Below are 11,779 nucleotides of genomic sequence, written 5' to 3' on the forward strand. Positions count from 1 at the left end.
ATACGAGTATTATTTTAATAAAAATTTAGGCCATACTTCAATATATTTGCCTTTTAATTTTAAAGATAAACATACAATTCATTTTATAAATTACATACATGTATGTACATTAGATATTTCATATGTACTATATCAACTAAACTTATTTTCGCTTAATTTTGGAGTTGTATCATTTGGATCAATGTAATTAATCGGCTACAACGTGTACTCTATCCCAAAGCCGGATATGATTATGTTAACAACTGATATTACAAACACCATCGCCAATATAATATCGTTCAAAATATTTGCCGCTGCTTGATCTTTACGTTTATTGATATTAAGACTTCCGATAACCACAAATAGAATTCCAACCAATATCTGTGGAAACGAAAAGCAGAATTGTGCAGGAATTAGACATACATACATACGTGTGTACATACATACATATGTATATGTACATTTATTTAAAAAACAATTTGTGATGTACTTAAGAAATATACATAGATGCTCTATTCGTCGTTACTAAAAGCTAATACACCCATAAGATATGTAAAGGTTACTCTGTTGGAGAAGGCAATCGACTGTCGAATGCGGATATAAAAACATTTATCATTGTTGTAAAGAAGGCAAATGCTGTGCGGACGTGGTTAAGCGCGTTCGCCGATTGGTGAAATTCCGGCTGATCCAAGCGGCAGTCTCGGAAAAGACTTAACGACAGGCTTAGAATGCCGGAAAGGATCTATGGTGTTCGAAAAGGTTCGTTATAACCCCAATGCAAAGAAAACTTATTGTGTTATTCCCGACTTTGGTTCTTTAAGCTGTCCCATGTAAAATGAGAAAATCTGTCACGGTTCCGCTTTACCAAAGTCTGGAATAGCCCTATTTTTTTACATGTACCTGCAACACAATTGATAAGCTTATAAGAGTAAGCATCAGCGTATAAAACTGATGCTGTTTGCCGACGTGGAGTATGTACTTGAGCTGGGACGCGTTCGCAGTTAATAGAGCTATGTCCAGCATGCCTTGGGCAATCGTTTTTTTGGTGGCATATCTATTGGCATCCATGGTTTTTATCTGAATATGGAATACAGAAAACATATAGAACCAAAGAATGCAATTAATAATATATTTACAATTAAATGTACCAGTTTGCGCTGACTTTAAGCTCTTTTTTTCTAGTCATACACCCACAGCTATAAATTCTGGCCCCAATTGGTCGTTCATATTTATTATCTATCATGTTTTTGGTCTGAGTACAAATAACCGAATGCATTTCGCAACTCAAAAAGCAATTAGTTAAAAGCTTTGAAAACGTTCAAACAAATTTAAAAATAGCAACAATTACTTAAATTACTCTTATTTTTTTTAACGCTAGCATGAGGAGCTGAGCCGATATAGCCACGCCCGTCTATTTGTTGTATCCAAACTTATTTGTATGTTTAAAAGCTATAGAAATATCGTTTGAACGATCTGTTTTAGAAACAGTCCTTTGCGAAGCTGATTAAGGTTGGTATCATAATAATTTTTTAAGATTTTCATTAAATTTAATTAGTTTAATTAGTTCTTTCTTTAGAAATCTATCTCGACAAAATTTTCTATATACTATATGTATGTGGTTCTTAAAATTTTACAATGCATACAGAACTGCCATGGAAACAAACAGGTGTTTAAGTCTTTGAATGAAAAATTGATTCTATGAAGATATTGGCAAAATTTGGTATTCGGAAGCTTATAGCAATAACCAATGAAACCCAACACATTTGGAAAAAGTATTTGTATGGAAAACTGAACTTTGGAACTTTTACGACTTTTGTTTTTTAAATTTAGCATACAACATAAATATAAAACATATTTACATTTTCTGGAAATAACCTACCCTAGCAGACGAATTATAAAATCAATATACAAGTAAGAGTTGAATGTCGTTATTACCTTTTCTTTTCGGAAAATTGGTCTCACAGGAGTGTAAAAAACAAAAAATTCATTGTTTTCACTTTCATTGAATTGGGGTACAGAAATGTATTTATTTTGTTTCATTTATTTACATAAATTTGTACTCGAATGTTTATATACAATCAATATTACGCATTTTATTCATATAAATTTGATTTATTTGTACCACCAATAAAATGAAAGAGACTTTAGATTTGTAATTACCTCAGCACCGTTAACTTCGTTAAAAATGGTAACTTCGGGCATCGAAAAAAACGATGTTCTCAGTTTAAACTAAATTAAACGATTGGACGTTACGCATCAATGCTCTCAAAAACGACTATTGCGGCCAGTTAAACAAAACAAAAAAAAAAAAAAAACGTTGCTGTGTAAACTAGTATTAATGTTGATGGGCTCCGTTGCCTGGCTACTGTCTTTTAGACACAACCAAACGATTAAACAAGTGATGGTAAACTGATTGCGAACGAATCGCGCACTACTTAGTCGTGCCCCAGCCTAATGAGGTATACGGAGCGGAAAGCGCTAAACATGATAAAAGTAGCATTTTTTATTTAGGAATACTTCATATTTTTTATTTAATATGCCTAGTATGGATAGAAGAATATGCTAGACTTTTATTTAAAGATAATTGTTTGGTTATTGCTTAAATCTTTTCGATTCATTAAAAAAAAAAAATTATATTCTATACTCAAATGGTATACTAATTTAATGCGAATGTACGTAACACACAGAAGAAGGCGTGGCAGACCCATATATACATATATTCTTGATCAGTATAACAAGACATAGTCTTGCCCGCCTGAATGCAAGGATCGCAGAAAGTATGAGCTAGAATAGACAAACTTGGCATCCGGATTATCCATAGCTAGAGAAAGGGCTGAATGAAAGTTTCTCCGAGTCAGGGTTAGCCGGAGAGCAAATAAAACTATCTAAAATTTGTTATTAGAATAATAAAATGAATAAACTTTTTAAGGTTTGTATATACACAAGAAAGGAAAGCTATTATTGCCGGCAAGCCCGATCGAGCAAACGAACTCGAGCTGCAGTCCATTGTCGTAGTGCTGTTGTTATATGGTTTCGCTAATATCTATATTTTACCTGTTAGTTACTTACCTAATATAGCCTTTTTACGCTTCAAAAGGTATACAAATATTGAATTTCGTAATTAAAAATTAATTTAAAAATTTAATCATCTACTTTGCTTTATGTACAGTTTATTATACGGTAAGTACTGATTACAATATTGTCGATTGGTTGAAAGTTTGGTTCAAATTATGGTCTTTTATGACTCTCCTAATATAATGTTTAAAATCGATATCGTGCCTGTCAGCACAGCGAACATTTTTCACTGCAATACGATAACTTGAAAGTAATTGTAGAAACACCGCATTTGGTCATTAACACAGAACACATTATGACTCAGTTCAGTTAGAAAACCGGTCAGGCGGACAAGATTTTAATTGGCAGTTCACCCGAAATGTCAGAAGTTTAAGAAGGATAGATACATAGGTCATGTTAAGCAAATTGGATTAATTTACATATCAACTAAAATAAACTGTGTTCGTAATCACAAATTGCCACTAATTGTTACTGGTTGCCTTATGCGCCGTCAAAGGACTCACGCTCGCCCTGAGGCAGCGTGGAGGTGTCCCAATTAAGCGAACGGTCAATAGCCATTTTCCACTTTTGGTACCGTAAATTGCGCTCGGTACCATTGATTAAAGGTTTGATAGGCTCCCTAGCTGCTGTATTCGAAAGCGACGATTCTATAGAATATCGTTGATCAACTGCTTTGTATGCTGCCATTGCAGCACCCTATAAAAAGAAAGTACAGGTCTTTTCAGTTGAACTTAATATAATAATACAATTATCACCTACCAGCGCAGTCGTTTCGGATATGTTGGCACGCACCACTTCAATGCCCACCAGATCCGATTGTATCTGCAGAAACAAATTGTTCACGGTCATGCCACCGTCCACCATCAGCTTGGACAGAGGTATCTTGCAGTCCTTGTGCATAGCATCAAGTATATCGCGCACCTGGAAACAAATTGATTCCAATGTTGCCCGAACAATGTGTTCGGATGTAGTCTCTTCGCTGAGGCCACAAATGACGCCGCGGGCATCCTGGTTCCAATACGGAGCATACAACCCATTAAAGGCTGGAACAAAGTACACGTCCAAGGGTTTGCCGTCATTGGAAACACTGTTAGCCATAGCCTCGATTTGTGCCGTATTTTGTATAATGCCCATGTTATCGCGCAGCCAATTGAAAGCCGCACCTGCAATAGAGACACTGCCTTCCAACGCATAATGTGGGGTAGCCTTGCGACCTAGCTGGTAACCAACAGTCGTCAGCAGCCCATTGGAGTTCACAATCGAAGTGCCTGTATTATAAAGCAAAAAACATCCAGTGCCGTAGGTTGCTTTGGCCTGCCCTTTAGAAAAACATTGTTGTCCGACAAGTGCGGCCTGCTGATCACCCAGATCCGCGGTAATGCTGGTACCCTGTAGCACACCATCAGCAAGGGTGCCAAAATATTCAGAGCTCGAACAAATCTCCGGCAAGATGCTCTTTGGTAAACCAAAAAATTTGAGAAGATTGTGATCCCATTCCAGCGTCTCTATGTTCATGAGCATTGTACGCGAGGCATTCGTCACATCCGTTTTGTGCACGCCGCTATTTTTTCCACCGGTAAGATTGTACATTAGCCATGTATCAATGGTACCAAACATGGCCTGACCGTTATCCATGGCTTTCCTTATCGACGTAACATTATCGCGCAACCACCGCAACTTGACCGCCGAAAAGTAGGGCGAAAGCGGCAATCCACAAAGCGGACGCAAATAGTTAATTTTGGCACCACGCGCACTGTTTGGTATCGTTTCAAGCAACTCCTCTACTGTGGTACTGGTCCTGTTATCTAACCAAATAATCGCATTTGCAAGGGGCAATCCGGTGGTGCGGTCCCAAACCACTGACGACTCTCGCTGATTAGTAATGCCAATAGTGACAATATCCTGGATAGGTGTATGTGTAAATTGGTATTAGTTTATCCTAACAAATAATACTTAACGACAATAGTTAGCTAGTTTGTCTGATCACTAGAGCTTATAAAATTGTGTGCAATTTTATGTGAGTACATACCTTTATGCTCCCACCGAGGTCTGTAAATTTTTTGCATGCGACGGCGATACATTCATTGACAGTGTTCACTATAAAGATAGGATCTTGCTCGCACCACCCCTCTTTTGGATAAATGGAAGGAACTTCAATCTGATGGTAACATATGATGTTGTCTGTGCCAGCTTCGAACACAATGAATCGCACTGATGTGGTACCCGCATCGATTGCACCAACAAACGGCCCGGATAAGCTTTCCTTACTCTCCATTGCCTGTTCCCTTTGTTATGACTGAATCGAACTTTGTCCGAGCCTAGTGTCTAAGCGATAGTTTCGCGTATGTATATTGGTAATTACTAAATTATTCGACTGCTTCGAGGTCTACGATAAGAGATAAGGAACTGAACAGAGATTGTTGTCGTTTTGAGCTGAACTAGTTCAACGATACGTTATACAGTGGAGCCCAGATACAAAGAAGGGTATAGAATTACAACGAGCCGTATTTTTATTATTATTTAATGGTAACACGAAGTCCATATAAGTAAGTGGAGATGTTAGGTATTTAAATATTTAAAAAAAGTTGTCAATTAAACATAAACAAAAATCTTGAAGAAGCGTGACTAATGAGTAAGCGCACAATTAGGATATTTTCCCCTGTCGTACTTTCGCACTTTTCAGCAGTAATTTTGTGAATGTGCGTACGGGTCATAAGAAAACTCAAATCTTCGATAATTGCAATTTTCAATTAAATTTATTTATATCATCATGAGATGAGGTACTTAGATTATTTTGCCACCCAATGCTCATTAATAATTTATTTGTTTTTTTAAATGAAATTAAAACCATTTATCGCAATCGAACGATTATTTCCTCATATCAACTCTGCCCATAGCGCAATTTGGAATTTTGACCGCTTATATAGACGTGCTATTTGTTTTTAAAAGTGTTCCAGAAATGGCAGACGCGGATAGCGATAATGTAATTCGCGTGTTGGTGGCAACCGACAATCACTTGGGCTATGCTGAAAAGGATCCAGTGCGTGGAACGGACAGTTTTACAGCTTTCGAAGAGATCTTAGAACTCGCTGTTTCAGAAGATGTTGATATGATATTGCTCGGTGGAGACCTGTTTCACGACTCTGTTCCTAGCCAAAACTCAATGCATAGGTAAGTGACGGCAAATATATGATTTTCAGTTATTACCATTATGGTGAAATCATAATCCGTCGTTTAGGTGTATTGAACTGTTGCGTCGGTACACATTCGGCGATAAGCCCGTTTCTTTGGAGGTGCTAAGCGATCAGACGCTGAGTTTTCACAACACAATTAACCAAACCGTTAATTATGAGGATCCTAATTTAAATATTTCCATACCGGTATTTTCTATACACGGAAATCACGATGATCCTAGTGGTTTTGGACGCCTAAGTTCATTGGACCTATTAAGCACATCTGGCCTAGTAAATTACTTTGGGCGCTGGACAGATCTTACTAAGCTGGAGATTAATCCCATATTGCTGCGCAAAGGCGAAACTCAGTTGGCCTTGTACGGACTCAGTCACATAAACGACGCACGATTGACTCGCCTCTTCAGGGACTTTAAGGTGACTATGAATTGTCCTGGAACGGCCGAGGAAGAGTGGTTTCATCTTATGGTTGTGCATCAAAACCGTGCGGACCGTGGTCCAAAGAACTATCTGCCGGAAGAATTGCTGCCAGCTTTTCTACATATGATTATTTGGGGTCACGAGCATGATTGCCGTATCGTGCCGGAGTTGAATGTAAAGCGAGACTTCTATGTAACGCAACCCGGTTCCTCAGTACCCACTTCGCTTTCGGAAGGAGAGTCCCTAAAGAAACACGTGGGCCTTTTAGAGATATACAAAACAAAGTGCCAACTAAAGCCTCTGCCACTGCAGACTGTGCGTCCATTTATCTTCGAGGCAATTAATCTGGCTGATTACGAAGAAGAGTTGGAACTTAAAGAGGGTGATGCAGCCACTAGAGCTTACAGCTTTGCACGGGAACGTGTAGAAGCAATGATTGTGCGTGCTATGGAGTTGCGCACAGGACACCCAAAGCAGCCAATAGTCCCCTTAATACGCTTGCGCCTGATGTTTACTGACGAGTCGTATATGTTCAACACAATTCGCTTCGGGCAAATGTTCGAAGGGCGCGTGGCCAACGTTTCCGATGTGGTCCAGTTCAAGAAAGTAGTTAAGAAAGTCAAAAGTGATACACTCGCCTTAGACAAAGAGGCAATGAAACGTGCATTCGAGAAGATGGTAAATAGCAGTGATAATTTTTTTATGGACACTACTTACAACTCTGCATCCTCTAGGAGGTTGAGAATACTGCACGAGTCGAGGAGTTGGTCGATCGCTATTTCGATGAGGTAAAAGATAAGAATCCATTGAAGTTGATGCATTCCAAGGCGCTGGCCGAGATGACATATCGGCTGGTCGAGCGCGTCGACGGCAATGCGGCTGAAAATATCGTTAAGTGAGTTGAAGGGTTAAGGACGTGAGTAGTTATTAACAAAATAATTTTTTTTAAATAGATTTTACAGAGAAAAAGCAATTGAGCATTTAATGGAAACACTACCAAGTGATGAGAACGTAGATAATGAGCTGGCGAATTTCAGAACGCGGTACAAACACGATGACCTGCTGAAAATGCTAGACGCACGAGGAGCTCAAGCAGTACCTCTTAAGTGCAATGCCTTAAAGAACGAATCTAACATTATAGTAAAGGGGCCCACTGCGGTTAACCGTGGTCGTGGACGTGGTCGAGGGGCTGCTGGCAGTTCCACAAGTTCGCGCGCGAAACCGCAATTGAACGTATCTGTCAACACAACTGTAAGATCTAAGAGACCCGAACATTAGATGATGTTATCCTCTAAACTGAGTTTGCTCTATTCTTCCACAGCGTTCTTCAGGCAGGAATCAGTCCATTTTGAATGCCGCTAGCAGATCCAAGAATAAAGTATATCTAATATCAGATGAATCCGATTCTGATAATTAAGTGTAGTAAGACCGAAATCTATTTTTTATATTCCATTCCGAAAAGTGTTTTTAATAAATAACAGTTTAAATAGTTTTCATTTTTTTATGCGTATGTTTTAAAATACATGAGTACAAGTTAGGGTACTTGATATTAGCTGAAGCATGCACACTTTAATTGGATTGCAATCTAAATAAGGCTTTTGAAGATGTATGTATTTTAAAGAAACTAAAAAGTCTTTCTATGCACGGCACGTTGACCCTCTTCTTCGTATTCTCGCTTTGATATCCACATTTTTTTAAAGGTGTCCAGCGATGCCAAAATTGAGCCTCCCATCCACGTGGAATAAAGGCGTTCCTGAGGCGCAGCAATCTAAGCATAAAATGCTTGTTTAGTATACGCATTAGTATTACGAAAAAATACCTACTCTGATCTTAAGATCCTTTGCAGAGTGTTTTCTGAGTTCTGACAACAAGCGATCCCCGAAACCTTTAAAAAGGGTTGAGCCGCCCGAGAGGACAATGTTTTGATAGAGCATTTTTCTGAGATCCATATCCGACTTCTCGATGGAGTACATCAGCACGTCATGTATGCCCTCACACTCCTCGCCCAGCAGATCTGGTCGAAAAAGAACTTCTGCTGCTCGAAAACGGGCCTGTCCGATCTCAAATGTTTTACCATCTGGTAATTTATATGGGAACTTTTCCGTCTCGACAGTCTCCTCTTTCTGTGGATTTGTAGCCAGATAGCAAACCTTCTCCTTGATCGACCGTACAATTTCAAATTCAGCTGTTGATCGAAAGTTGAAGCCTTCTCTGCGTAAAAGTGTTTTTAAGTATCGCGTTACGTCGCGACCAGCTATATCAACACGCATAATACTGTGGGGCATAGCAAATCCTTCGTAGATTGGCACCGCATGCGTTACTCCATCGCCAGAATCAAGCACAACACCTGTCACTCGACCGGTGGCGTAACTGTAAAATTCGGAATAGTTTAGTTGTGTATGGCCCATGGAGGGATGCCAGCACGATTCTCACAGACTAAGTACAGCTTGCATGGAAACAAAAAGGGCTGGTGCGTTAATGCCTTCGAAGAAGAACTCAGCCGCCTTCTCCCGGTTTCTGCGGGGGTTAAGCGGTGCTTCTGTCAGCAGCACAGGATGATCTTCTGTAAACGTGGCCAATTGTTCCTACCATTTTGCGAAAAGAACGCCATATTTTATTATATGCTAAAATTAAGCCATAAGACTTACTTTACTATAGATATAACTCCATATTCGTTCCATGTCATTCCAGTCCGTCACTATGCCATGCTCCATGGGGTACTTTATACTAAGTAATCCACGATGTTCTTCTGCCTTGGGTCCGACGAATATGTCGCCCTCTAAAGCGCCTGCCATTACTCGAACGTGCTTGGGTCTCCCAATGCTGTAAAAGATTTAAAACTTTGAAAGCACTGATTGGCAAGGGCTAACATTGAACTTACTAATTGGGAAACCGGCACTTTGGAATGTGCTCGCCAGCAAACCCGGCCTTTATAACACCGGATCCCTTTAAAATTGAGATTTTATTTAAATCAAGTAGGATGTAAATATTGGTTCTTATTCTAGTTTTAATATATTAAGTAGATACGAATTTTATTTGCAACAAGACACTAATATTTTTGTAGCCCAATTTAATAGTTCGGTGATGCTTCGCTATTGCCACGCATGTGTGGCATTAATTAGGACCGTAGATTTGTTTCGTTGAAATATAGCGAGGAACCTTTAAGCTAACATTTACCTACCCGGCCAATGTAGTCTGACATCAGCGTTAAATTTTATAGATACATAAAAAACATATGATTTACAAAATTAAATTCGTTTACGCATTGATTTACATTATATATATATGTACATATGTACCAGCTGTCGCAGCAACTAAATTAGTTGTTGACTTTATTAACATAAAACAAATTTTCAAGCCATGCATCGGGTTATATTTTTATTGCCGTAAAACGGACGGCCTACTAGGCAGTGCCTAGTCCAGCTGTAGTTCGGCTTTGCAATATTGGTGATGTCATGTCACTACCATAAACTAAGGCTGCAACCGCCTACATTTGGCCCTTTCAGATTTCTTATTCAGCGATGATTTACTCACATTATCTATGACAACAGGCTGGTTGACTACAACATCATAGGGCTCCATTTGTGCGTTTTTTCGTCCTAATATTACTACTTTACTATTTTTGCAAAAAACGATACAACTACAACACACTTATATGTATGTCTGCGATAAGTCTCTGAATCATCGAGTTAGTATTTTTGGTATGCATAATTACCACAAATAAATCCGTATGCCTAATTTTGGACAAACGCATAGTTATCGATTATTATCGTTTTGTATTCATTACTTATACTATTTTTATTTTGAGGATGCAATTTCCATAAAATTAAAACATCCATAAACCGTTGCCTGGATTATATATTATACATATTTGCGAAACAAATTGCACCATCGATACTATTATAGTTTGGGGATAAGCTTAAAACTCTGATATGGAAAATATACATATGTATGTACATCTGAGCGTACAAGTATACATAGTTGTAATTCATACCCATGTATTGAAATATTTCTGCTGGTTTATTTAAAGTCATTTACAAGGAAACCATTTATTGTATGTATATATACATATAGGACAAAATATAATTTAAAACCAGTTGATCAGGGGTTAACTGAATCCGTTGCAGGTAAATGGTAAATGGTTGGTCGCGGGGAATCACGCAGCCCATTTCAAAATGGACGACTACTCTTTGAGCTCATAGCGCTATGAGGTTCTGAATTGAGATTCGAATCGGCTCGGAGTTGTGAAATTTTCAGCATAATATGTACATACATTGATCCTTGGAATATGGATGGATGCGAGTAGCTGCAAAATGGTCCCAGGAGCCATGTTCAACACTTACAGCGACCTTTAACGCAGGGATATCTGAATGACTAATAGGGTATAAAAATAAAAATGGATAGCTTTTCAGCGCGAGAGTGAAGCTATAAAGCAAATGAGGTATGTATGCCCTTTTCTGTCGATTTGTTTTATCTTTAATTCGAAAGAATTTTGTACATTTTTAACAGTTTGTCAGTATGGTCGCCATTCGCAACCCACGAGTGATGCAAAACGAACGAAAAAAGTCAATATAAGGTTTGTGCATAGTCTGAAACAGGGAGAAGAAAGTATCTTCGACCCTATGATCTACTCTTAATCAGCATGACGAGAGAAATCGATTTAAGCATGTCCGTCTATTTGGATGAACGCGTGGATTTCGGAAACGACTGATCCAATACGGAAGAAATTTTGTATTTAGACTCTTTTAACCTTTAGGCAATAGGAGTTTATTCCATTTTTTGATATTATACATATGTAAATCTACCTTGTTTTAAAGTTAATTGAAATCGGTTAGTTCTACAAAATGTTAAAAACAATACAATTCTACTCTAGTACTACGCGTAGGACCTAAAGCAGCGCGTTCGGCCTTCTTATTTTCAGTGCTGCTATAAAAAACCATTTAACAACACATATAACATACTTTTTTGGGTACAGTGTATAACACTGTCGAGTTTGTGAGACTTGTTTATTGTTGGGGATGTTATTGTTGCGTACTGTTGTTGGAGGGGGCCATTCACTAGAACAAGTTCGATGATTATTCAAGTGTTAGTTTAAGAAAGCGCACAATATTTGG

General features: G+C 38.4%; 4 protein-coding genes across 6 annotated transcripts; 1 reads left to right on the forward strand and 3 right to left on the reverse strand.

Moving 5' to 3' along the window:
• Window positions 1-9: 9 nt before the first annotated feature.
• LOC115621545 (ninjurin-2) lies at window positions 10-2,262 on the reverse strand. 3 transcript variants are annotated; one of them, XM_030515212.1, is made up of 3 exons: window positions 2,140-2,262; window positions 880-1,056; window positions 10-360 (listed from the first exon to the last, which is right to left on the reverse strand). In XM_030515212.1, exons 1-3 carry the CDS (start codon window positions 2,179-2,181, stop codon window positions 196-198), a joined length of 384 nt encoding a protein of 127 aa, XP_030371072.1. In that variant the 5' UTR covers window positions 2,182-2,262; the 3' UTR covers window positions 10-195. The 3 variants fall into 3 exon arrangements, with proteins under 3 accessions (XP_030371072.1, XP_030371073.1, XP_030371071.1); XM_030515213.1 differs by lacking the exon at window positions 2,140-2,262 and adding an exon at window positions 1,128-1,236; XM_030515211.1 differs by lacking the exon at window positions 10-360 and adding an exon at window positions 385-721.
• Window positions 2,263-3,129: 867 nt separating this feature from the next.
• LOC115620523 (glycerol kinase) lies at window positions 3,130-5,447 on the reverse strand. The gene is made up of 3 exons (XM_030513789.1): window positions 5,084-5,447; window positions 3,814-4,956; window positions 3,130-3,750 (listed from the first exon to the last, which is right to left on the reverse strand). The coding sequence occupies exons 1-3, from the start codon at window positions 5,327-5,329 to the stop codon at window positions 3,535-3,537; spliced, it is 1,605 nt and encodes a 534-aa protein (XP_030369649.1). The 5' UTR covers window positions 5,330-5,447; the 3' UTR covers window positions 3,130-3,534.
• A 517-nt stretch (window positions 5,448-5,964) lies between these two features.
• On the forward strand, window positions 5,965-8,161 carry LOC115620604 (double-strand break repair protein MRE11). The gene is made up of 5 exons (XM_030513917.1): window positions 5,965-6,225; window positions 6,293-7,343; window positions 7,400-7,560; window positions 7,619-7,916; window positions 7,987-8,161. Exons 1-5 carry the CDS (start codon window positions 6,014-6,016, stop codon window positions 8,080-8,082), a joined length of 1,818 nt encoding a protein of 605 aa, XP_030369777.1. The 5' UTR covers window positions 5,965-6,013; the 3' UTR covers window positions 8,083-8,161.
• On the reverse strand, window positions 8,153-10,310 carry LOC115620605 (actin-related protein 1). The gene is made up of 6 exons (XM_030513919.1): window positions 10,200-10,310; window positions 9,547-9,611; window positions 9,314-9,488; window positions 9,099-9,250; window positions 8,489-9,035; window positions 8,153-8,433 (listed from the first exon to the last, which is right to left on the reverse strand). Exons 1-6 carry the CDS (start codon window positions 10,245-10,247, stop codon window positions 8,290-8,292), a joined length of 1,131 nt encoding a protein of 376 aa, XP_030369779.1. The 5' UTR covers window positions 10,248-10,310; the 3' UTR covers window positions 8,153-8,289.
• Window positions 10,311-11,779: the final 1,469 nt, after the last annotated feature.

The sequence above is a fragment of the Scaptodrosophila lebanonensis genome, unplaced genomic scaffold (genome assembly GCF_003285725.1).
Source record: "Scaptodrosophila lebanonensis strain 11010-0011.00,11010-0021.00 unplaced genomic scaffold, SlebRS2 tig00000024-arrow-pilon, whole genome shotgun sequence".
NCBI lineage: Eukaryota > Metazoa > Arthropoda > Insecta > Diptera > Drosophilidae > Scaptodrosophila > Scaptodrosophila lebanonensis.

Coding starts and splice junctions, on each gene's coding strand:
- LOC115620605 (XM_030513919.1), bottom strand. CDS start 10,247: ATGGAGCCCTATGATGTTGTAGTCAACCAGCCTGTTGTCATAGATAAT. Junction 9,251..9,313: donor GGAGTTATATCTATAGTAAA/GTAAGTCTTATG, acceptor GCAAAATGGTAG/GAACAATTGGCCACGTTTAC. Junction 8,434..8,488: donor CAAAGGATCTTAAGATCAGA/GTAGGTATTTTT, acceptor TTTTATGCTTAG/ATTGCTGCGCCTCAGGAACG.
- LOC115621545 (XM_030515211.1), bottom strand. CDS start 2,181: ATGCCCGAAGTTACCATTTTTAACGAAGTTAACGGTGCTGAG. Junction 1,057..2,139: donor ACGAAGTTAACGGTGCTGAG/GTAATTACAAAT, acceptor TTCCATATTCAG/ATAAAAACCATGGATGCCAA. Junction 722..879: donor GCTTATCAATTGTGTTGCAG/GTACATGTAAAA, acceptor CGAACACCATAG/ATCCTTTCCGGCATTCTAAG.
- LOC115620523 (XM_030513789.1), bottom strand. CDS start 5,329: ATGGAGAGTAAGGAAAGCTTATCCGGGCCGTTTGTTGGTGCAATCGAT. Junction 4,957..5,083: donor ACCTCGGTGGGAGCATAAAG/GTATGTACTCAC, acceptor ACACCTATCCAG/GATATTGTCACTATTGGCAT. Junction 3,751..3,813: donor TATCCGAAACGACTGCGCTG/GTAGGTGATAAT, acceptor TTCTTTTTATAG/GGTGCTGCAATGGCAGCATA.
- LOC115620604 (XM_030513917.1), top strand. CDS start 6,014: ATGGCAGACGCGGATAGCGATAATGTAATTCGCGTGTTGGTGGCAACC. Junction 6,226..6,292: donor AGCCAAAACTCAATGCATAG/GTAAGTGACGGC, acceptor TCCGTCGTTTAG/GTGTATTGAACTGTTGCGTC. Junction 7,917..7,986: donor ACGTATCTGTCAACACAACT/GTAAGATCTAAG, acceptor ATTCTTCCACAG/CGTTCTTCAGGCAGGAATCA.